Genomic DNA, 26400 nt, shown 5'->3' with positions numbered 1-26400 from the left:
GAGAACAGCAATCGCGCTAACTCTCTAGGGGCCCTTTCAGGACGTTTCTAGGCGGATAATCAGTAATCGTGCGTGGTGCGTGTGTGTGCGTGTGTGGGTGTGCGCGTACTTAAGTAACTTTCGCTACTCTGTATTATATATCTGGACTGTTAAGTAATTACTGTATAGTAGCAATGTAATCATGTATCTATATGCTTTATATGTAAGTAATGTAATTATAAAGTGACGCAAATAAATAATTAAAAAAAAAAAAAAAAAAACCTTTTTGGTATCTTGGTTTTTCTTCTCATTTACTCCAAAAGAGAAAAGAACTGGAGTTTCGATTACAAGTGGACCTTTTTTCTTATTTGTATACTTAATCTCAATTGGAATACGTTTATATTTGATTTTGCTATCTTTTACTTTGTACTCTTTGCTATCATTAAAGATAATATTGTCTTGGGTAATATTTTCGTAACTTGTCAACTGCATTTTATTAATATTTAGATAATCCTTAAGCCTCATTTAAATATTCAAACGCGTATTTTTGACCGTCTTTTTTTGAAGTAGCTGATTTACAGTATATATACTTATCCTCACAAATCATTTTAACATGACCTGCATTAATACCTAATAACTTGTTAACTGAGTATAAACTATTGTAAATAACTTCTTCATTTGTTAACAAATTAATTGCCTTAACTTTTTTTCTATTTTTATGATTATCCTTAACAAAACTATAATCTCTATTAATTATTGATTTTTTATTATTTTCACTTGTTGTTACTAATTCCAAATTTTCTAACCTATTATCTTTTCTATTAAAATTAATATGATTAATGTATTTATCACTTTCTATCATCCCATAAAAACACTCATAAATAAATCGATGTATAAGATAATTTTTTACTTTATTTTTTGATACAGATATACAAAATCTCAAATAACCATTATTATTAATATTTCCTAACATAGGTTTTCTTATTCTAACATTCATAATTTCACCATATTTATTTGCCGCATATTTTTTATAAATAGGGTGAGTATAAAACTTTTTATCATTTTCCAATATGAGAACCATTTTATATTAAAATTTTTATTTCTTTAAGCATAATATTTCAAATTTATTTTTTAGGCCAAAGTAAATTTACCGACCAGAAGTTACTCGATTCTGGATTAGTATAGGTTAATTCTCCCTGTTTATTTTTAATCTTCATAGCACGAGACAGATATTTATCTCTTCTCTCTTTATCCTTATGAATAGTGTAGTCTGGATATTTAGGCGACCCAAAGTGAACTTTCTTTCCACCTGGAAGTGTAGCCATGTATTTGCTATTTTTACGAGTTGAATAATCAAGTGATTCAGCACCAAGTTTTTTAGCATTTTTGGTTAATCTATTAAAATCTGGTCCTTCAAGAATGTATCTTTGGGGTGGAATGTAATCTGGATCCTTATCATGTTGATAACCATCATCAACTATAAAATCCAAATCCTCTTTTGTAGGAGTAGTTTCTCTTGATCTTGGTTCCATTTTTATTAGTTGGTTATACTATTATTATCCTCATGACCCATTTCTTCTATTTCCTTTTTATAATACATACTAATAACATCCTCATGACCCATTTCTTCTATTTGCTTTTTAGAATACATACTAGATAATAAAAGATATTTATAAAAAGTGTCTAATTTCTCTTTTTTACCAAAAGCTTCAATAATACCAGTAATAATTCTCTTTGTTGTATCAATAACGTAATCATCCATATAATTAAAAAATTCTTCAGTATAATATTTAGACTCTGGTTCTATAAGTATTGGAATAGAATAAAAAACAGATTTTAAACTATCAAGAATAGTAAAACATCTGTATAATTTTTTTACATTTAATAGAGTTAATTTATCACCATTATCTTTTAATTTTTTCATTGCTTCTCTTATTATTTTTTTTCTGTATTTATCTTTCCAACCAACCTCTACCTCAAAATTAAAACCATCGTCTTCTAATAATTTCAATATATCATTCATTTATATTATTATTATTATATAATAAAACTTGTAACATAAAATGTTATAAGTTTATAAATAATATCTATCACTATCACTATCACTATCACTATCACTATCACTATCACAATATCTTATTACATTAACCTTATCAAAAAAACAACAACCAACTTTATACTCAGTAACTAATCTTGTACCTTCAAAACATAATAAACCTATTGCATTTTTAAACAAACCATCCAATTCTTCCCTTGCTTCATAATAACATTCTTTTACATTTATTGGTTTAACATTATTAAAAGCTTCTTTTAAATCAATGCTACCATCTTTCACTGATGTAACTGTGTCGTTGATATTTTTATCAATATTTTTAAACAACAGATAATCTTCTTCACTATCAAATATTAATCCTCCAACTTTGAACGGATTACAATTATTTGATTGACTTGTTTGTTTGTTTTTTGATTTGAATCCCATTATGTATAATTATTCTTTTATCTTTAAGCATTAATTCAAATTTATTTTTCTGCTTCAATATCAATATCACTACTTTATTTAGTAGTAGTTAGTAAATGTTGACATCCCACTCACTCACTTTTATTTCTAGATCTTCGAGCAATGTGAGCGACTACTTGAGAACGAATGGAACAATACGAATGAGTTAAACGAACTGAATGAACTGAATGAAAATGAGTGAGCGAAGCGAACGAATTTGAATGAAGTGAATGAAGTGAGATTAACGAATGAGTTTTGTGAAATGAGTGAACAAGAGAGCGATGTTGCGAGATGAGGTAGAAATAAAAGTGAGTGAGTGGGATGGCAACATTTACTAACTACTCATTGACCCTGAACTAGGATTCCGACATAGAAGTTGAGATTTGAAAGAGCGCAGATAAGGATCTCTAGACGGCTAGCTAGGCGGTAGAAGTTGATAGACAGAATATTGCGCTATTCATAAGCTCTCTTTACATTTTCGCCGAAAGTAATAAAAATACTGTCAAATACTGTCAAACAGCATATATATACTCAATATACATAGCAGTCATGAAAGTTTCTTGACTGCATATGAACAATTCCACAGTTACGTCGCAAAGCTAAGCATGAATTCAACGGTAAACGGGTCCATCGAGTCCTGCTTCGAGGCTCAGTTAAATTCCAATGCGTTAAAAATCGGAGGAACCGTTACCCTCTGTCTGATCTTTATCGTTTCACTGGCCGGAGATTCTCTCATTGTAATAATCGTTTATAAACGCCGAACTTAAGAAAACCGATAAATTATTTCTTCGCAAACATGGCGTCGTCTGATTTGTTATTTCCGATCTTCAGAGTACCTTGGCGCATGTTCTACTTGCACACCAAAGACTCGATCGTTTCTTGTCGGTGGTCAGCTTGGTCAGGCCTTGTGTAAGCTTCTCCCTTTCTTTGGAGAAGTTTCCTTTGTCGTTTCGATTCAGAATCTGATTCTGATCGCAGTGGATCGATTTGGAGCAGTGGTGTTTCCACTCCATTCACCACTCATCAGATCCAAGCTGTGTCCCTTTTTCATTCTCGCCACGTGGATAGCTGCCGTAGCTGTCAATTCGCCATACTTGTTCGCCAACGAGCTCGTTGAATCCCCAGAGCGAAACTGGTGTGTCACGAAATGGAAGAAAGTATTCGGAGATTCATCGTCCTATGCCAGTTTCCAACTAGCTTACTACATTCTGTTTATATACATCCCTGTCCTGTTGTTAGCCATTCTTTACTTCATCATCTTTATCAAGCTCAAGACACAGGTACACCCAGGTGAGCAGTCCGCGAACACTCAGCAACAGTGGAACAAAAGAAGCAGAAACGTGCTTCAAATGTCCATTGCTATCGTAACAGTGTTTGTGCTTTGCTGGTTACCTTTCACTACTAACATGTTAATCATAATAGTGTATATGGACAGTGTAACGTATTTCTCCTGTAGTTTCTGGATATATTTTCATGTAACCTACTTTACGGCTCACGCTTACTGTGCTATCAATCCGATTATCTGCTTTATTTTTAGTAGTAATTATCGACAAGGTGCTAAAAGACTCATAAAATGTTCTCTTGTACGGGGGTAAGTCGCAAAAATGTGCTTTTGATATGCATGTATATGTCAAGAGTTAGAGGTTCAAGGAACATTTGCCAATAAAAATTATCACGACTGTTAATGTACTTTGAAAGTAAAATGTGTTCCAGTTTATGCTCCCCTGCCTCGGTTCAGCCATGACTGCAAAGAGTGACAAGATACGCGTTGTATTGTAAGAGTTTTGGTGGTAAATAACAATGCCAGATCCAGACCTTGACATAAGGGGAGGGGGTTCAGGTCATCCAGACCCTTAGATGGGGGGGGGGGGGGGGGGGGCGGTCTCCAAAAACAATTTTTTCGGCCCTTCGGGTCTCGGTTTGGTTTAAAAATAATGGGAGGCCCGGGGCCCCTGGGACCCTCCCTTGGATCCGCCACTGAATAAAACTCAGGGATGGATCATGCACCCTCTCAGCAGCAGCCGAGCTGTTCATTCGCTCGCCGCTTGATCACTTGGCGTCACTCAACAAATTAGGAGATTCTGCTCGCAGGGTGAGATGGAAACGTTATGGGGGAGGGGGTGGGTGAACTACAAAATAAATATTCATGCAAGGGGGAAATAAACTGAAACATAAAAAAAATGTTAACGAAAACAGTTTAAAGTTTCCACTCATATATATCGTCTCCAAATGTCTTTTAACTGAGCGATTTCTAAATACAACCAAAATGGCTTTACAGTATGCATTAATCTTCTCAGCTTGAAAGCTGAGTTTTAATCTGCTTCAGCTTCATTAATCTGCTCAGATTCCTACTACTCACTTTTCGGTGGATAGCGCTATCCACCGGAAAAATATGTAGTATAGCAGGGGCGGCGGCTTCTTTTTCCTTTTTTCTGCCCCACCAACATTTCGCGTGCCTTTCCGCCTGACATTCTGAGAGCCTGGTACAGTTCAGTTTAAACAATGTAAAGAAGTAGGAATGGTCACGGATGGAAAAAAAAAACTTAGTGCCGCATATCAGGGACAGAACTGATGCAATTGCCGGTGTTGCATCGAGGACCCTGACACGCACGTGAACTAGGCTGCCCAAAAGACGCGTCATCTGTGGAACGGACCAACTGACGTCGCACTTGTAAGCCGCAAGTGGTGGTTGCATAGGAAGGACACATCGAGTCTGCTCATCCGTTGATTAGGATAGGGTACGAAAGTTCTGTAACAGAAATCGTTTGACCTTGATGTTAAATCGGCGGTATATGGGAACAAAGCGTCTATCAACGTTACATCACGCTTTTAGGACGGGCGCAGCTAGCGCGTCATGACGGCTATTGGTTGCATTGATATGAGTTACGCGGGTGGTTTTTCATGTCATTCTTAAGATAAAATGCCACAATTAACATTATCGAGAGACAAGAATTGTGGTCAACAAATACTGAGGCTGTAACATTAAAAGCAGTCAAAGACTGACGGAAGAAACACGTACGCCTGGTCTTTTTGTTTAAGGAACCTTATAACCTCCTATTTTAAGTTCGATCGAGAAGTAAATGTATAAAAACTGCATGTTTTATGCACATGTTATAACATGCATTTATAGTTTTGCCTCAAATTCCTGTTTAGCCTTGGCTTTTATGGCTTAAAGTAAGCTAGGCCCCTCAGTGCTTCATGTATGCTATCAAATAGTGTAGTTGATGATCGAATATGTGTATTTTCAAATTGGCACATCAACTAACAACACTTGCATTTGTTAATGGAAAAAATAATGGCTTTACAATAATTGACAAGAAAAACACATTTTAGTATATTTAATCGATTTTGTCTAGTTTATTCCAGGGGGAAAATTTTGTCGGCGGCGCTTTTGAAGATTGTCCCATCCCAGGTAAAATTTAAAAACTGCGGGACAAACCATCCGCATCATTTATTAGGCGTTGATGATGACAGGATTTTCCGCTATTCATAAGTTCTCTTTACATTTTCGCCGAAAGCATATTAGTTTTGAAAAGTAGGTTGTTACATAAATGACGATAAACTCAGTCCTTTCCTTTAAAATGACTCCCGTCATTAAACGCCCCTCTTGGAACTCTAAAAGTAGTAATCGCTATTATATATAGATGAAGTGTCACAACGTTATCGCAAAAAAAGAGCTGTAGCCAAAAAATACTGAAGTTTGTAACAACTAAAACTGAGCAGTCAAAGGAGTCTGAACAAGCCCTTGTCAGAAGAACCTGCTAGTTTCTCTTTGCCGACACCAGGCTTTTGGTTTTCCCATTTTTAGCTCGATCGAGAAGTAAATGTTAAAAAAACTTCATGTTTTATGAACAGTGATAATATGCACTTATTTTTCCCTCATATTCACCTGTTAAACTTGGGCTTAATGGCCTCTGCTTCCTGTGGTTAACTGTCAAACTTGTGTAGATGATGATGGTACTACCGGGCTAAAGATATCATTTTTTAATGTGTTAAAACACACTTGTTTAATCAACATGTAAATAGCAAAATAAGGTCTTCCGGTGCAAAGTGCTTTTGATCACATGTAAATTAAGCACTGTCGAAATAATATACAGTCGAACCTCTCCTTACGGACACCTCTATAATACGGACACCTCTCTATTACGGACAGTTCGTTTGGTCCCAGAAATGCTAAAAATCCTACATTCCCTACCTCTACAATACGGACACCTCTGCAAAGCGGACACTTGGTTCTGTCCCTTTGGTGTCCGTATTAAAGAGGTTTGAGTGCATTGTCATTACTGTTACAGCTGTATAGGAAAAGGAAGGCAGATAATTTGTCGGTAAACAGTTAAAAAGGTTTTGAACAGCCAGGGGCCAACAAAGAGCCATGCACCCGCAAAATACGTCCAATCTATTATAACATAGCAATATTTTCATTACTGCAAATAGTGTCGTTCATTAACAACCACACCGGGATATAACTGTGAAAATTAATGCATCTCATCTAGCTGGTTTACGGGTTGCGGATAGGATAATATTCCATTGAAAAGTCAAAAGTGTCAAATATTTTTAGGAAACAGGCGTTTCGGGTATATAACTCTTCATCAGTATCAAGAAAACCGTTATTATTACGCCTCCTGGCAATTGTCATAGACATAAAATGAGGCGCGTGCGCGTGTAAATAATAGCGAGCGCAGCTGAAATTGATATTTAGTCCTTTAGGTTTGAACGGATCCTACGTGATAACATGCATTTAACTTTTTGTCCGCGGCGCCTTCAAAGACTTCCCAGTCTCAGACAAAATTTGTAAAAAATCGCGACAAACCATCCGAATCATTTGTTTGGCGTTAATGATGACAGAAAATTTGTCTCAATTAATAAACAACTTTTTCGCTTATGAAAAAATTAGGCCCTATCTTTTTAATCGATTTGTTACTACTCTGGTTGGCTTAAAGTGAGTTGATAACTGACACCATTATACAAATTCACTTTTAGCAGCTGTGCCGAGGCTTCGCAGGGGACTTACAATTGCCAATAAAAGTTCTGAATCAAACAGGATACGCAATATAGAGAGCAGTAATTCAAAGTTGTTTGACTGCATACGTACAATTCCACGGATACGTCGCAAACCTAACCATGAACTTAACGGTGAACGGATCCAGCGGATCTTTGAGCTGCTGCATCCTTTGCCAGTTTCGTACTAGCTTCCTACAGTCCGTTTATATTCATACCTGTGTTGTTGCTAGTCATTCTTTACTCCATCATTGTTATCAAGCTCAAGACACAGGCGCACCCAGGTGAACAGTCCGCCAACAGTCAGCAACAGCGGAACAGAACAAACAGAAACGTGCTTCAAATGTCCATTGCTACCGTAACAGTGTTTGTGTGTTGCTGGTTACCTTACGGTATCAACATTTTAATCATACAGTATCAGGACACTTTCACGCATTTATCGTGTAGTTTCTGGAAATACTTTGAAGTCACCTTTTATATGACTACCGCGTACTGTGCTATCAACCCAGTTATCTGTTTCATGTTTAGCAGTAATTACCGAAAAGCTCTTAAAAGACTCATAAAATGTTCTTTTGCACAGGCGTAGGTCGCAAAAATGTGCTTTTGGCTGATTAGATGTTAAGAGGTTCGTGGAACACTCGCAAATAAATGTATCATGACTATCAATGTGTTTTTAATGGTAATTATCGAAAAGGTCTTAGAACACTCCTAAAATGTTTTCTTTTACAAGCGTAAGTCGCAAAAATGTGCTTCTGACTGAATCTGTTAAGATGTAGAGGTACGAGGAACACTCGCGAATAAAAAATCACCACGACTGCCGTCGGCGCACTTTTAAAAGTAAGGATTAATGATAAGATGAGTTTACCTTATTATAGGAAATTAACGCTCCATGAAATTAAGGTATTGGAAATTTACGCGACTTAAATTAACGCGAATTTAATGGAAAACGACTTTTCGACGAATAAAGAAAATTAACACGAAAGAGAAGGCAGAATTTCATAATAAAGGAAATTAACGCGACTAAGACACAGTTGGTCAAGGGAGAAGATACTGAAGATATTGACATCACCTCTGACAGTGACAACGATGAAGATGAACTCGAAATATTGGAAACCTTCGCCTTAGCTTTTGTGAAAGATGAAAAATAAAGGGTAAATAGAAAGAAAGAAAGCTTGTAGTTAATGTATTTTAGGTGTCAAGAATGTCTGAACAGGTTCCAAAATTGGGGTTAAAATACTGGAAATTAAGAGCGCGGAAATTAACGCTGCATTTAATTAACGTCGCGGAAATTAACGCTTAACAAAATGAACGCGACTTAAATTAACGCGAATTTTAACGATTCGCGTTAATTTCATGGAGCGTTAATTTCCTATAATAAGGTAGTTCAAGTCTCCCATGACTGCGAAATGTGACAGCATAGGCCACGTATTGTAAAAGGTTGGGTGGTAAATAAAACTCAGGAACGGACCATTAGAAACGTTATTGGGAGCGTAGGCGGCGATATACAACTGTACAACTAACAACTGTAAATTACTGCAGAACCGCTAAGTCAGTATAGAAGAGGTTCTGCCGTAAAAAGGAAACGAATAAAAGGGACAATTATAAATATTGGTTGAAATTTTAGCGCCACCCCAAGGTTTAACAGTATTTTTGCGTCGTCAAAAGAAGCAAAGAAAAAATGCATTTTCGTGTGACACGTACGCCCTTCAGCGTCCTCTGCAAAATACAATTCAAAAACTTAAACAGGAAGTTTAAGAGGCAAGGTGTTATCTTTCACACAAAATCAATTAAATGATAATGTCTCTTTGAAATGTTTTTTTCGCTTTATAAATTTTGATCACCTATGTTTAAGTACTTAACAGGCGTATTTCTACGTGCAAATAATATGTATCACACCAGAGTTTAAAATGTCCACTCATATTATTATTACTCATATTGGTTGACAAATATCTTTTTTATCGATTTCTAAATACAACCACCATGGCTTTAAACTGATAGCATTCTTTAGTCTGTTCAGTTTGAAAGGATGGCCATATCAGTCTTAATAACAATTCATGATTGTGCTCAGGCTTCGCAAGGGGACATAAAAATTTAAGTTTCAAACATTTGGAACTTAACTCAGAAACTCTCAGATCACCGCGATGCATATACCAGGGGCACCCAACGAGAATATAATTCAATACCACTTAAACATAGCATTGTTAAACGTATTTTAGTATTCAAACTGTACATATAGGCATATTTTTATTCCCTAAAAATTTTTTCATCTGTTCGGATTTCCTAGCTGAAAGTCTAGTGATCCGAAAATTATAGGGATCAAAACTTACCTTTTCGACTCCTGCTTTTCGAACATTTCAGCCAGAAAAAAGGCTTCCGAAAATTCTAGGCGACCTTTTTACGGTAAAAATCCGTTAAAATTGGGCAATTACACCATTTTTTAGATGTTCAAAAATCCTAGGAGAGGCAGGCAAGCAAGAAATTTTACAACAAATGTTCCGAAAATTCTAGATCTCAAATCATTTTCCGAAAATTGACGTTGGGTGCCCCTGATATACTGCGTTGTACAGAAGGCGCGCAGCAAACATAAACTCGACAATGAGGAATGGATCGATCCAGTCTTGGAACTGTTTCAAACTATTTACCAAGAAGAGACAAAACTACAATAGTGATAATTTTTTAGTGTTCGTAGATAAAAAAAATTTCCTGCGCCCTCGACCACAAGACTCCCCACTAATGAATATAACATTTCACACATCTGTTAAGTAAAATTTGCATTAAGCACGTATTTTTGACTACATTTTCAACAGTCTTGGTGCTGCTCCAAACAGTTTACAGAGAAAAGACACAACTACCGACTAGTGATAAATTGAGTATGTGATTTACGCTGCAACTTCAACGTCTAAAATAGTGATCAAAAGAAACCTTCCCTTGTCATGAATTTGTTGTAATGAAACATATATATCCTGTGTGAATAAATTACACTTTATAGGGAAAAATACCTATCGAAAATACGTTTGGTCCTTTGTAGTTAGTGTACTATTTTTTCCTTTTTCTCGATATCTCCTAGTTATTCTTAAATATATTTGTTAAGATTGATATCTACTGTTGTAACTTCTGCTGTTTAGCATGTATATTGCCCTTTTTAATTTCTCCTCCAGTCACATCCGTAGTTAATTGATGCAAAAGTCCAGCCAATTATTTTCGATTAACCTTCTGTAGATCGACTAACTGAAATGATTTTGAAACTGTAATTTTAGTACCTCTCTCCCGCCTTGTTATTGTTTAAATTTTGTGTAGCAGCCAATACTTTGTTCTCTCTCATTGCTCCCCCGCCCGTATTATTTCGACTGGACAACCCAAGCTTTTAAAAGGGCTTAAAAGAGAATTTAAGAAAGAATTTTTTTCAGACAAAATAAATAAGTCGAAGGTTCAATGCTAATGAGTATCTCCTAGCAAATTACAAAAGGCTTACTTAGGCATTGATGAGTTACCATAAATTGATCTAATGACCAATGACACTAATTGAAGCCCCCTTTCAAACAAACGCCTCTCGGCTCATTTAAAAATTGCGCCGCTCTATGATATTTTGTTTGCATTAGACGCCCTCGCTAATAAACACCCTTTGTCCATGAAAATTATTTCAAAAACTTACTAGAAATTAACAAAAAAGAGCAAAATCATTCAAATAGGCCACTTGCACGAAGAGGTCACGTGACCAATGCTTCCTTTAAACAATGAGTTGGAATCTTGCTGATGCCAAAAATTGACGGAGCACATAAAAATTATCTTACACCCGAAATTTGAGAGGAAAGGCATTTAAGGGAGATATTTTATGGTACTTTGATTTTTCAACAAAGTAGTGTGATGGTGTGATTTTCATTAGCCGCCATGTTGGAGGGCATACTCTTAATTGACTTCCCGAAACATGGCGGCCGAAACTACATTTTGCTTATATCTTGTTAAACGTTTGATAGTTACGCTCAGAGGTGCTGTAAACGTTACTACATCATCTTTTCAACATTTTCCTTGAAGTTTAAGTGCAAAATTTGTGTTCAGAAAGAGGTAATTCATAATTTTAAAAATCACATTTTGGTAACGTGACTAGCTACGAACTTACTCATTTTAAGAAAATGGTGCGGGTTTGAAAAACCAAATTAGTATTATTTTGTTTTAAGATATGACCCTCTAATCGTTTGTCGAAGGCAAACTCATATTAAATCAACCTCCTTATGTTTGAGGACCCAAAATTATTATAATGAACGGCAACAAAAACAACAACTTGGTGTGGCTCAAAAGGGGGAAGTGGGAGACAAAGTGCTACACTGAAACTTAAAAGGTCAGCCCCATGTACTCCTGGATTTTGTGAGCTAAAGGAAACCTTCCACCACGGTGGTACACACACTGGTATGGAGGAGGGAGTTGGGCCTCCTCCCAGGGCCGACTGTGACCGTTTCTGGGTAAATATGGAAGGTGCACAGACCGATATAGGGGAGGGAGTTGGGCCTCTCCTCAGGGTCGGCTGTGACCAATCGTGGGCCTCCCTAGGGCCCCCACTAAGCTATACGTACATTCCAGAAGGACAAAAAGTCGAGTCTATGGGGGCAAAAGTGTGACGAGGGGAGCACTTCATCCCCATTCCCAATGTTTTATTGAAAATACACTACTGACTTCAGAGAAGAAGTGAAGGAATTAACTAAATAGATGTCATATCATTGCCTCGAGTTGAAACTCTTAACTGAAAGGAACATTAATGTGTTGACGCAAAAATATGATTTTAGATAACTTGCTTACAATAATACAGCCTTTAACTAATTAATAAATTATATATATATAATGATTACCCCTTTTCCAATTTTTTTCCTGTTTTTTTTTTTTATATATATATATAATTAATCGAAAATACACTACGCTTCTCCCTTTCTTTGGTAACGTTTCCATTGAGGTTTCGATTCAGAATCTGATTCTGATAGCAATGGATCGCTTTGGAGCCGTGGTATTTCCACTCCGTTCACCACTCATCAGATCCAAACTGTGTCCCTTCTTCATTCTCACCACATGGATATTTGCCGTAGAGGTCAGTTCGCCATACTTGTTCAGTTACAAGCTCGTTCAATACCCAGAGGGAACCTGGTGTGTTCTGGAATGGAAGAAAGTATTCGGAGAGTCCTCATCCGTTGCCAGTTTCGTACTAGCTTACTACATTCCGTTTATATACATACCTGTGCTGTTGCTAGTCATTCTGTACTCCATCATTGTTACAAAGCTCAAGACACAGGTACACCCAGGTGAACAGTCCGCCAACACTCAGCAACAGCGGAACAGAAGAAACAAAAGCGTGCTTCAAATGTCCATTGCAGGGCGGATAAAGGTTGGGCGGTGAAACGAGCGCGTCCGAGCAAAAAGGTGTGATGCAGTGGACTGGGACTCTGCTTAGAAATGTCGCTTGTTTTCGACTTCAGCCGGGGCTTGTAATGTGGTTTGTCCAGTCACTGCCGCTGTCACTGAATTAGGGCACCTAGATTCGTTTTCTTGCACTTTTTCTTCGTTTCTTCGTGCTGGTACGCTGTCTCCGAGAGGCAAATGTTGCTATTTTTTTGCGGGAGGTTTAGTTGGAGTAGACAAACATCGCTTTCAAAGGGTTTCTCTTATTACTTCCATGACTGTACCACTGAATTATATTTTCGTTCTACTACTCGCCAATGTCGATGTTATTCCAAAAGAAAAACAACTAAGTACTGTCTAAAACACTAAGGAAAATCTCATCCATGTCATCCATGGAAAAAACTAAAAGACAGCAAATCGTGTTTCATAACTAGATGACGTGTATTTTATAAATGCGTGCAGCTCGTGCACGGTGAAATTATGCTAATTTCAATCACCATCATCCTTCTGTTTAACTTTGAGAAAAAAAACATCTCATACGTATTTCTGTTTCTTCGAAACCTCAAAGTTAGTTTCCTTCAGTTTTTACTGTTTACCTTGTTTTGTTTTAGAGAGAAAAACGGAGAAAAAACCTTACAACTAACCTTAATAAATTTTGTTTACATGCGTTTGCCGGACTTGCGACGCATTGCGCGAATCGCCATGGCTCGTTGCACCCGAGAAGCAAAGTGTGAAGCAGTACAACGCCACTATATCAAAATATATCAATCTAATTTTTTGTTATGTTGTATAAAATTTATCCCCCTTTAAAGGAACAGTATCCCGTTACTGCGCATGCACCAAACTTTGATTTTTGGACAGGATGTCCCGAAATCAAAAGATGCGAAGAGAGTAAGAGAACCTTGAAAAATCTGTTTGCATCGCGCTTGGCCGAGTTCAATACTACACTAAAACTTCTCAGGATTACAGATCAATGATATATTGTTCCGTATGGCAAGCCAAACATGACAAAAGTGGTATGAGTTTTAAATCATCTATCGAGTTTCAGTAATCTATGTATGAGGCTGGGAAATCACTATACGAGAATTAGAAATCATAATTCGAGAATGAAAAGGCACTATACGAGAATGAGAAATCACCATTTGAGAATGTAATCGATTTGTGAGATCTGGAAATTACTATACGAGAATGAGAAATCACCATTCGAAAAAGAGCGATGCAGCAACATAAAAGCCAAACATGACAAAAGTGGTATGAGTTCCAACCAACCTTTCGAGCTTCTGTAATCAATGTGTGAGAATTTTAATCACCGTTCGAGATTATCGATTAGGTTTTCTCGAGCCAGCGAGTAAGCACCGTTCAGCGGTTCACGTTCTGCGTTGGTCAAACAAAATGGCCGACAGGATGGCCAATCAGTTAAGCTTGGACGATGTAAGAGAGTTTCTGATTTCTCTAAGCAACACCATCGATAGAACTGTTACAGTTTATAATGCTTCTGACCTAGTAGGATTAGAAATCTGTGAAAGAAGGCTTGACGAACATACAAGGGTACTTGTCGCTATATCGCTGTCACAAAGTGTTGCAGGTGATTCATCATTGGGAGATTTGTTTGGAGTTTTGGTAGATTCCTTAGCTGTATTATTGAGACATCTCTCTAACATTCTGATTACGTCAAGCTCCCGTGAAAGAGAGGAGAGGTCTGTCACGTATTGCAGAAGTACAGGAGGAAGACCAGCCTATAACATTACGAAGGAGCTGATAGAGCAGCTTCGTGAGACTGGAATGAACTGGCGAAGCATAGCAACGTGTTTAGGAGTCTCTGAGCAAACACTTTACCGAAGAAGGGTACAATTCGGAATCGATAACAGTTTCACAGAAATCGCTGATGATGAATTAGACAGGCAAATACAACAAACCCTAAATTTAACACCATATAGTGGGGAATCCTATGTTAGAGGCAGTCTGAAAGGGAGGGGAATAAATGTTCAAAGGTCCAGAATAAGAGAAAGTTTGAAACGGATAGATGGTATTGGGAGAGCTGTGAGGAGAACGTACGCAATCTGTCGAAGGACCTACAACGTGTCTGGTCCAAATCATTTGTGGCACATTGACTCGAACCATAAACTTATTTCATGGAGATTTATTATCCATGGGTGCATTGATGGATACAGTAGAGCCATTGTTTATCTAAAGTGCTGCAGAAATAACAAAGCAAATACTGTTCTCCAATATTTTGAGCAGGGAGTACAAGCGTTTGGTCTCCCTTCCAGGGTTCGAGGTGATCAGGGGATGGAAAACGTTGATGTAGCAAGATACATGATTACCAACAGGGGGTCAGATAGAGGCAGTTTTATTGCTGGCCGCAGTGTGCATAACCAACGCATTGAGAGGTTGTGGGCAGAAGTTAACAGAGTTAGCTCCGCACTTTACAAGGATTTATTCCAGTTCCTTGAGAACACTGGTACCTTGGATTCACTTGATGAACTGCACTTGTTGGCTTTGCAATATGTATACTTACCAAGGATCAATGCATCTCTAGAAGAATTCACAAGGCAATGGAATCATCATGGGATCAGGACAGCAGGTCATCAATCACCTTTGGCACTGTGGTACAGTGCAATGCTTACTGCTCCAGATGAATCCAGCATCATAAATTGGCAGACATATGGTATTGACAATGATGGCCCTATCTCTGACATTGAAACCAACAATAATGTCGTTGTGCCAGAATCACACCTCCAGCTTTCTGAACAGCAACTTCAGGAATTAGAGCGCAATGTGGATCCCATTTCTGATGATGGAAACAATGGCATTGATCATTTTGTTAATACTGTGAGGATTATCGAAAGCTTCACTTCTTGAAACTCCCCCCCCCCCCCCCCCCACCTTCCCAAGGAGATGTCATCCCAATTTCTTGCCCTGTGGCCTTTGAAGCAGCACATATTAATTGGAGAAAGAAACAGACTTACAATTTAAATTAATTCACCAGTACAAGTTCTCAGTTCACATTTTGTTATTTTGTTGTATGATCAAGGGTGCAGGTGGAAGGGGTGCGTGGACTAAGGTCCTCAGTTACTTGATGCAATGCCAAATTCTCGCTGTGTTTCAGCAGAATATAAGGCAATTTGGAAGGAGAATCTAGCAATTTATCAGAAGTCACTTGGGGCTTTTTTCCAGGCAACCCTTTTTGAACTATCCCCTTCTCTGCTTGTTGGTGACATGGTCAATATTGGTTTAATAGAGGGTGATAGGTATGCAGCCCAAAATGTATTTCTCATGTTTTTGTTGGTGTTATTTTTTTCAATACACCATGCACAAACCACAATAGATTTTAAGATGTGTTTTGAAACTATCAATAGAAACGTTTCTGCCATAGCATGTGATGGTAAAACAAATAAAGATTGTGCACGGTTGTGGTAATATCATAATAAATTGCAGCACCTTTCTAGCTTTTAAGTTTACACGGTTTTATAACCAGTCCCTCAAGAAATGAAAAAGCCAAAGGAAATAATTTCAAGGGAATTCATACATGTGCATTATGGTAGTCACCATGCTACTGACAAAGGCCTTATAAAACAAACTACAATCAATACATGGCAATAATATAAAATTTTTATTGCAACATAATTATTGTTATGCAGTTCTTACAAAATCTGTAGTTACAAACAATTCTTTGTGATTCATTATAAATTAATCACTTTACAATCATATAGGAAGTTGCAATATCATCCATATGAACACAGTCATATAACTTAGTGCTTCCAAGACTAGAAATAGAACAACAACAAATGAATGTCCAACCAACCAACCTATGCCACTGATATTATTATAAAGGAAATAAAGGGAGATGTAGAGAATAAACCATAAGAGGACACAGAAAAAATCTGAGCCCCAGGTGGGATTCGAACCCACTACCCTCCGTGTTCTAGATCAGATGCTCTAACCTCTGAGCACAGCGTGACTGCGTGATGCGGTTCACAAGTCCAACCCACAAAAATGACCCTTGCGCGCCAACGAGTCCTCAGTAGCTCAGAGGTTAGAGCAGCCGACCTACAACACAGAGGGTCGTGGGTTCCAATCTTTACATCTCCCTTTATTTCCTTTATAATAATCATAAATGAATGGCAGTAAAAAAACAGGAACACTAAGGTAGTTTTTCATAACCTGTACAACATGAGTATTAACAGATCATAAATATTTTAACATCAAGGGAGTCCTTAATCTCATCTGGTTAACAGCTCACATTTTTCTTGATAGATCATCAGGACGTTACTTAATTAATCATGCATGTGAACATGTAACTTAGTGTTTCACAGACTAGAATAGGAACGACAAGTGAATAGAAAACTGGAACACTAAAGTGGTTTTCCATAACCTTAAAACAGAAGTTACTTAATGTGATTATTAATTAATCACAAAATTTTTCACATAAAGGAGTCCTTATTAATCTCATCTGATGAACAGTTCACAGTCATAAACAATCACAACTACTCATGGTCATAACTTTAAACAGTAAGACTTGAAGGGTTATTTTCAGCTAACCTTTAGCGCATGGCAAATGTTTGGCCTTTACAGAAAGCTAATAGGAAGATTTCTTTAAATTTGTCGAAACCTGCCATGTGGCAAACAGGAAAAGTGATTGTTTGTCCACAGGCCCCCACATAAGGGAAGCACAGCCTGTGATCTGGGTTGCGAATCAAACATTCATGGTCAAACTTGACAGTGATTGCACGGTCTGTTTTCCCAATGTCCCTATGTTTCTGTCCCGTCAGCCAACCAAGTACTCCTGCTGGTGTCAGGTCTGGGATGCTAAAGGTTTCAATCTCCTGATCATTATTGGTGCATTGGTCTGCATCATCATCTGTATTACAGGCTATAGCTTCTGTATAGCCTGTTATAACCTCGTCCTCAAGGCTGATTAGGAAGTCTTGAAAATTGTCCATAATTTCCTCTTCTTTCAGTCGTCGCGAGGACCCTTCTGGAGAGAATTCAGGTGCCATCAAGGAGACGAGGTAGTTAGCATCCACTTTCTGCTGCTGTCCCATAACAAATAGACCTCGAGTAACTTGTGAATATCTGGAAATAAGACCTGACAACCCATAAAGTTGCAACCCCTTTTTGAACTCCTTGAGGCAAAGGGTCCTCCTGCTCAGCATACTGACAACAATTGAGGCAGTTATGGAGTGCAAGTGTTCTTTATCGATCACCCCTGTGTACCCATGTTCAATAATGGTATCTTGATGATCCATGACATTGCTTTGTATGTGGTGCAGTAGTTCTTGTTCAGTTGAAGTCAGGTGTTGTTCAGGACTGACACTTGTGAAGTCAATGTCACTTTCCAGAACCAAAGTATTATAGACACATTCTGCTAAAAAGCATGGTGGTGGCCCGCCTTGGGCTAAGCTTGTTGCTGCTATTTCTCCACATGCTTTAAAATTTCCATTTTGGACGTCATTTGTGGAGTGTACTGGGCTGCCATTGGGAAAGAACTTTTTTCCAATATCTGCAATTGTCAAGGTGAGGAATTCCTTAGTCAATGCACCGGAATCAATTCCTTGCTCTCCAAGGAACTTGATTCTAAGTTCATGTTCCGGAGAAATTTTGCGGGATTCTCTACGCCAGAGGTTAAGAACTCTCTCTAATGGTGCGCCTCTTCTTACTACAAGGAACAAGGACTCTTTTTCCCTTATCACCTTCTCTTCTAGCACTTTAAGTACGCCAGCCTCATCATCTATAGTTGAACAATCAACAGATCCGAGCAAATGGCTGGTTTCCCTGTCAAAGTCTCTGTTGAATGCTTCCTGTAATGACCTTGCAACTTGTTCGTCATTCTTTATTTGAGTGTCTTCAGCATCATTGGTGGCAAGGTCGACGACAGATGGCCCAGGCATTTGATCAGATGAGGAAAACACTGGTTTTTCTAACAGTGCATCTGCATCTGAGAACATACACAAACAAATATTAGAATCACATTTCAGTAAATAAGCATTTGATGGAGTTCAAGAATATTTGCAGGTAAATAGCTACAGATAGGTGGACTGTTGGGTTGACCAGTGGATATGGGTTCAAATCTCGTGTATCGCCTATATTTTTAAGGTTTCTTTACATTTGGTTATAACATGACTACCAGAATCAAAAATTTCTCTGCAAGTGCATCTCTTTCTTAAATGCAATAAATGACGATAATAATAAATATTAATATATAACATATTTTATTGTTATAATAAGAAATAATAAGAATCATCCATGAATGATAGTAAATGATAGTAAATATAATTTCCACAGACAGATGCTTTGAAGAAAGATTAACAAATTCTAATTTTTCTTATTGCAAACAAGATGCAATTTAAATAGGCCTATTTCAATGTACATGTATTAAAATTCTCACTTGACTATGAGGCTTGTGGAAATACATGATATTCATTTCCTTTTGAATTTTTCCACTTTACTGAGTCTTGGAGACAAGTCAGAATTTTAAGGTATTGAAATTGGGCTATTTTATGGAAAGAGTTACCTTGATCATTATTTGGCTGCAAAAGATGGCTTTCAGTTGGTTGGGATTGCTGCAGCTGGGTGGGGCACGACTGACTTGGCCGATGTTGTGCTGATTGATTTCCTATCATAAAATAAGTACCAGTAAATGACTTAAAAGTATGCTAGACAATGATCAATAGCTGTGGTCACACCACACACTTTCACCCTTTTGCCCAGGGCAACCAGCCTCAAAATCTGCTCACCAAACCTACAGTAAAATAAGTCAATCTATTTTTACATGTACCTGATTGTTCTTGCTCTTTCTCTTCATCTTCTACCTCTTCATCTTCCTAAACAAAGTGAAAGAGTAATTTTAATAATAAGGCAAACTCATTTTTCACATCTGAATGTGGGAGAGGGGAATGGAGGCGGGGTATGTGGGGGGTGGGGGGAAGAGGGTGCTGTTTATATCCATACAACATTTATTGAGGAATTTTGAGTTCTCACCTGCGTGAAACTGGGCAATAATTGCTGGCTCGGTCTGACGTAAATCGGCTTGGTCTTGAAAAGTCGATGAAGAATTACTCCGTTGATGCCTTCCTGTCCGGGAGCCAGAGTTGGCTTTACAAGTTTACTGTGGACAGACGTCAAGATCTCCACATCCACAAGACGGGGGATTTTATCTCCAAAGGCCTCAATGATTGTAAGTTCCACATCTATCTCGGTCATTGCCTTGGTAAACCGACAGGCAGAGAGCACGTGGCCATGCTCCATAAGGGTAACTCTGGCCCCCTGCCTGGGAACCACGTTTGTTGTTGGACCGTTCAGCAAAACCAGGTCACATAGAAACGGGCTGCTGTCTGGCAGTCTAGCCTTCTTTGTTCTTTTATTTACATTGCTGCCAATTCGTCTCTGGTTTGACAACCTTCTGAAGTGCGACAAACCACCTGCTTGCGAGGCGCACGAGGAATTCCCGCCAACGCCAATCCCACTGGAAGTTGATATAGTTGAGCTTGGCACAGCATTTGTTGCCCTGGACCTACCAAAAACCTGTGATATTTCGTTATCAACAGATCGTGGCTGACTTCCGGATGCCATTTGATCGGACAGCTGTTTTACGCTGGTGATAAGCTGGCGAACAATGTCAGTCGTTTGTCTCGAATCCTCCTCGGCCATTTTGTTTGACCAATGCATGGTAGGTACTTCATTTATGACTGCTGTAGTGTATCGGGATATAGATTCTTATAGTGTACCGATATGAAGTACCTACCCAACGCAGAACGTGAACCGCTGAACGGTGCTTACTCGCTGGCTCGAGAAAACCTAATCGATAATCTCGAACGGTGATTAAAATTCTCACACATTGATTACAGAAGCTCGAAAGGTTGGTTGGAACTCATACCACTTTTGTCATGTTTGGCTTTTATGTTGCTGCATCGCTCTTTTTCGAATGGTGATTTCTCATTCTCGTATAGTAATTTCCAGATCTCACAAATCGATTACATTCTCGAATGGTGATTTCTCATTCTCGTATAGTGCCTTTTCATTCTCGAATTATGATTTCTAATTCTCGTATAGTGATTTCCCAACCTCATACATAGATTACTGAAACTCGATAGATGATTTAAAACTCATACCACTTTTGTCATGTTTGGCTTGCCATAGTTCCTGTTAAGTTTTGATTTGGGCCAAATCTGGAGTTTTTGGCGTTACTTTTATTGCCGTTGGCCGGAGGACCAAAAGATGGGAAGCGCTTTGATGCCGAGTGAAGGCTTATTTCTTCTGCTAGCCTCCATACAAGCTCAGATAATTGTGAAAGGAATACGCAGAAATGAAACAGCAACAATAAAGACTGTAAGAAAGAAACCATTGAGACATTGATGTGACTGAGGAGATCTTGTGGAGGGGAGCTTCGTGAAGCAGAATGTTTTGCAACGACGCGTTAGTAAACTTTGAAATGAATCTCCCTACGGCCGACAAAATCAAACAAACAGGCGCTACATGTTTAGAAAAAATAGTTCCATGAAATCATAATATTATTTTTTTTACTAACCTTTGCGATGATTCATAGCGTTGAGATTGCATTTTTATTTGTGTCTTTCCAACGTTTGAGGCTAGAACGCGAGCAAATCAGGCAGATATTACTGGACTTGGAACAATTGACCTCTGACACGAGTTTCACATTAGGAAATCTGTTTTTAAAGCGAGCGGAAAGAGATTTTCGGGTCGCGAGGCGGCCCTGCTAGCGATAAAATCGCGATGAATCTTCCTGCCGCGATCCAAATTTTAAATAAGACGAAAGATTTCTTCGAAAGTCTAAAATATTGCCTGAGAATATAAACAACAACTCTCCGTCGGCGGTGCGGTCCGGAAGGAAATCTTGTCGAGTCAATTTGACAGTTCTATTGTCTTTTGAACAAAAAACAGATGACGCTCGCGCGTGCGCATAATCGGGACACTGTCCCTTTAACATATGTAAAAATTGAAGTTAAGAAGTGTTAAGCTTTTGCAAACGAAACGGCGAAAGACGATTAGGTGATATTTAGTGGAAGGAGGAGGTATTCAACACTTTCAAATTAAACTCAAATTTTGGCATTATACGACCAACAAGTTTGACTTATAGACATACAGACACAAACATATGAAACTGTTTATTGATATTGTTATGAAACGAATTTATCTATTTTATATTGTAGCCTGAAATTACAGAAAGAAAATAGGATTTCCGGTTTGCAAAAAGGGAAATTTCGCCGGCCTTAAAGCGCACCGGAAGCGCGGAAAGAGCGCTCGTGCCAGTCCTACTCCGCATCACACATTAAATGAAGAGCGGAGCGCCCGTTTCACCGCCCAACATTTATCCGCCCTGGTCCATTGCTATCGTAACAGTGTTTGTGCTTTGCTGGTTACCGAACGTTACCAACCATTTAATCATACGGTATCAGGACACTTTAACGCATTTATCGTGTAGTTTCCGGATATACTATGAAGTCACTATTTATATGGCTAACGCGTACTGTGCTCTCAACCAGTTATCTGTTTCATGTTTAGCAGTAATTACCGAAAAGCTCTAAAAAGACTCATAAAATGTTCTTTTGTACAGGCGTAGGTCGCAAAAATGTGCTTTTTGTTGATGATGTTAAGAGTTAGAGGTTCGTGTAACATGCGCGTGAATATCAGTGTATTTTTAGTATTAATTATCGAAAAAATCTTAGAAGACTCATAAAATGTTCTTTTGTACAGGCATAGGTCGCAAAAGTCTACTTTTTGTTGATGATGCTGAGAGTTAGAGGTTCGTAGAACACGCGCGTGAATAAATGAATCATGACTGTCGGTGTATTTTTAGTAAGTAATTATCGAAAAAACCTTAGAAGGCTCATGAAATGTTCTTTTGGACACGGTAAGTCGCAAAAACGTGCTTTTGATTGAATATGTTAAGGACGAACACCCGTGAATAAAAAATCACCACGACTGCCGTCGGCGCACTTAACTGAGGATTTTAAATAAGATGTGTTCAGTTTAAATCTCCCATGACGGCGAAAAGTGACAGCATAGGCCATGTATTGTAAAAGGTTGGGTGGTAATTTCTGTCAAACTCAGAAAACCGTGAACACCTAAAAAGTTTCAGGAGTGTTGATTGTGTAGTGGCCAATCACAATAAAGTTGAGGACACTAGCAAACCTCAAAACTACAAACTAATTACCCTTGCTGTTTGCGGTTTAGTTTTTTTTTTGTTGTTTTGTTTTTTTTTGTTTTGTTTTGTTTTTTTACTTACGTTACAGCTTTACTACTTACTTGTTTGCTACTTACTCACATTAAAATACCTAAAACTAGTTTACAACAAACAAAAGGACTACTAAAGACAATAAATAAATGAAAAGAAAGAAAGAAAAAAGGCGACTCCTCTGCCTAATAACGGTTTTTAGCAATAACTACTTGAGATAACATTGACAACAATTGCTAATATTAATAATAAATCATAAATATGTATAATTAGATGATTAATAAGATGATTAATAAACAGTGCGGAAAGATATGTGAAATAGATACTTTAATTAAGAAATATTGGCGGTATGTCTAGCTCTCAATTGCACTTTGGCCTTGGTTCATTTACAGAAAATGGATAAATAAGAAAGCTTTTATTTTACCAAAAGCTATGTAATGTTGAGAAGTGGACGTTTGCGGTTTAGTTATCTCGCGCCTTATTGGTTTATTTCTCGCAACACAATAACATTCCATAAATATTTCTGGTGTTCACGGTTGTGTGAGTTTCACAGTAAAACTCAGGGACGCGTCAATAGAAACGTTATTGGGGGTGTAGGCAGGCGAAGTACAACTGTACAACTAACAACTGTTAATTACTGCAGAACCGCTAAGTTAAGGGAAGAGGTTCTGCCGAAATAAAAGAAACGAATAAAAGGGACAATTATAAACATCTGTTGAATTTTGAGCGACACCCCGGCTATCGTGTGACAGTATTTTTGCGTCGTCAAATTGAAAGAAGCAAAGAAAAAAGCTGCACGTTTTTGTGGCACGTACACCGTTCGCCCACTGCAAATAATACAATCCAAAAAGTTAAACAGGAAAGTTAAGCGGCAGGGTGTTGACTTTTACACAAAATCAATTAAATGATAATGCCCCTTTGAAATGTTTTTATAGACATTTTGTCGCTTTATAAATTTTGATCACCTGACCTATGTTTAAATACATAATGGGTATATTTCTACATGCAAATAATATGTACCACACCAGTTTAAAATGTCCGCTCTTATTGGTTTCCAAATATCTTTTCAATCGATTTCTAAAGACAACCACCATGGCTTTAAATTAGTCTGCTCAGCAAAAAGGACGGCCATATCGGTCTTGTGATATAGAGTTCCCGTTTTTATACAGTCTTTCCATATCGGTCGTCATATCGGTCTTTCAATAATTGTTATTAAAATAACATAACAAAAATATTATATATTAAAATAACAATTCAGGCTTCGCAAGGGGACATGAGAATTAAAAATTAAAAATTTTGAATTTTAACTGATCGCCGCGATGAATACTGCGTTGTACAGAAGGCGCGCAGCAAACATAAACTCGAGAATAGGGAATGGATCGACCCAGCCTTGGAGCTACTTCAAACAGTTTAAAGAGAAACTACAGAACTACAATGGTGAAATTGTTAAACTGTTCGAAGATGGAAAAATTTCTTGCGCTCTTGATCACAAGACTCCCTGATCACTCTTTCTCAGCCGCAAAGTTACACTTCCTTTTGGGGCTAAGAGCCACACTAAAAATGTTCTTGGCCTGGCGTTGTATTTTTACTATCTATTTGACACAAATTCAACATACGTTTTCAAATGGGCGTTTTGAACATATTAGAACTAGGAATACGTGAATCGCAGGACCTCGCAAAGGACTTCGGGAGAACGGCAAGAAGTTGAAAAGGAAGCAAAGCAATAAGGAAGAAAATTTATAAATTTAAAAAAACTTAAGCAATATAAAGAAATAAAACAAAACTACTATAACTAAAAAGAAGATTAAACGTAAAGAAAAAGAAAAAAAAAAGAACAGAAGAGAAAAAAAAAACAGTTTCTACGGGGAATCGATGGAATAGATGGGCGATGCGAGTTTGCAGCTCACTATGATCCACGCGCGGTCCACGCTTCGCGCGCGACGATATTTTAAACTCACTTCGCTCGGCGCTTTGCCTCGCTTCACGAAGAATAAGCTAACAGGTCTTGTTACTGTATGATATTGTTTACATTTTGTTTAGGAACCAATTCTTTGTTCTCTCTCTTCGCTCTCCTAGGTTTCATATTGACTGGACAACCCAAGCTTGAAAGTCAAATTTAAGACAGAAAAAAATCGATTTGACAAAGTAAATAACTCAAAGGTTTAATGCTAATGAGTTTCTCCCAGCCAATAATTTCAAGACTTACTCAAGCATTGATATGAGTTGAGCGTTTGGGTCACTTTGGTCATTATAAAAATGATTGCCAGTTATCGAGCGATAGAATTGTAACCAACAAGTATTGAAATTCGTAACAATTAAAACAAGCCTCGACTTTTTGTTGAGAAAGAACATGCTAGTTTCCCTTTGCCGACAGCAGACTCCTTCTTTTTAGTTCGATCGAGAAGTAAGAGATATACAAAAAAAACTCCCTGTTTTGTGCACACATGATAACAGGCATTTATTTTTGCCTCATATTTTGCTTAATGGCAGGCAGCTTCGCCCCTGCCTCTTGTGTTTACCTGCTAAGGATAACATTTCACACACCTGTTTGAAATCGGCATTAAGCACGTATTGTCGATTACCTTTTAAATCGTTTTCTCACCGTAGCTACCATGACAGCTTCACGCATTTCTCGTGCAGTTTTTGGCTATACTTTGATGTCACCTTGTATATGTCTAACGCGTCCTATGCTATCAACCCGATTTTGTATTTCATTTTTAGCAGTAACTGATTACCAAAAAGCTCTTAAAAGACTCAAAAAATGTTCTTTTGTACAAGCGTAGGTCGTAAAAATGTGCTTTTGGCTGGCGAATATATGTATATTTCATGACTATCAGTCTACTCCAGCACTTTAAGAAGGTTTTAATGAGCGCGAGAAATTAATGATAGCATAGGCGACGTATTGTAAGAGTTTGGGATAAAACTCGGCCGCGGACCGTTAGAAACGTTATAGGGGCGTGGGTAGGAGAAGTACAAATGTATTCGTTCATGCAAGGGGAAAATTAATTAACTGAAAATTTAAGCTAAATGTTTACGATAAAAATTCGAATAATGATAATGGTATGAAATATCTAGTAACTCTCAAATGTCTGTCATTGTTGTGACTTCTGCTGTTCAGCATGTATAGAGCGTTTTCACATGACGTCACGGCGGCCATATTGGTGTTCCAAAACAATGAAACGGCGGCCATGTTGGTGCACCAAGAAAATCCTAGGGGAGTTGAACTCTTTTCCCATGTATATGCTTTCTTTTCTTCCAATAAATTAGAATAGATGCTGGCCAAGTGAGTGAAAACGCTCTATTGCATTTTTAATTGGTCCTCACACATTCATAAATAATATAATTTATG

General features: G+C 37.9%; 2 protein-coding genes across 2 annotated transcripts; one reads left to right on the top strand and one right to left on the bottom strand.

Annotated features, from left to right (window-relative positions):
• Nucleotides 1–14266: 14266 nt before the first annotated feature.
• On the top strand, nucleotides 14267–15762 carry LOC140943466 (uncharacterized). Its single transcript, XM_073392559.1, has one exon. The coding sequence runs from the start codon at nucleotides 14639–14641 to the stop codon at nucleotides 15716–15718; it is 1080 nt and encodes a 359-aa protein (XP_073248660.1). The 5' UTR covers nucleotides 14267–14638; the 3' UTR covers nucleotides 15719–15762.
• A 686-nt stretch (nucleotides 15763–16448) lies between these two features.
• On the bottom strand, nucleotides 16449–19398 carry LOC140944188 (uncharacterized). The gene is made up of 2 exons (XM_073393319.1): nucleotides 19371–19398; nucleotides 16449–18794 (listed from the first exon to the last, which is right to left on the bottom strand). The coding sequence occupies exon 2, from the start codon at nucleotides 18745–18747 to the stop codon at nucleotides 17401–17403; it is 1347 nt and encodes a 448-aa protein (XP_073249420.1). The 5' UTR covers nucleotides 18748–18794; nucleotides 19371–19398; the 3' UTR covers nucleotides 16449–17400.
• Between the last annotated feature and the right edge of the window lie 7002 nt (nucleotides 19399–26400).

Source organism: Porites lutea, chromosome 7 (genome assembly GCF_958299795.1).
Source record: "Porites lutea chromosome 7, jaPorLute2.1, whole genome shotgun sequence".
NCBI lineage: Eukaryota > Metazoa > Cnidaria > Anthozoa > Scleractinia > Poritidae > Porites > Porites lutea.
The sequence above is the reverse complement of the archived record's forward strand: the minus strand, read 5'-3'. Positions and strand labels throughout refer to the sequence as shown.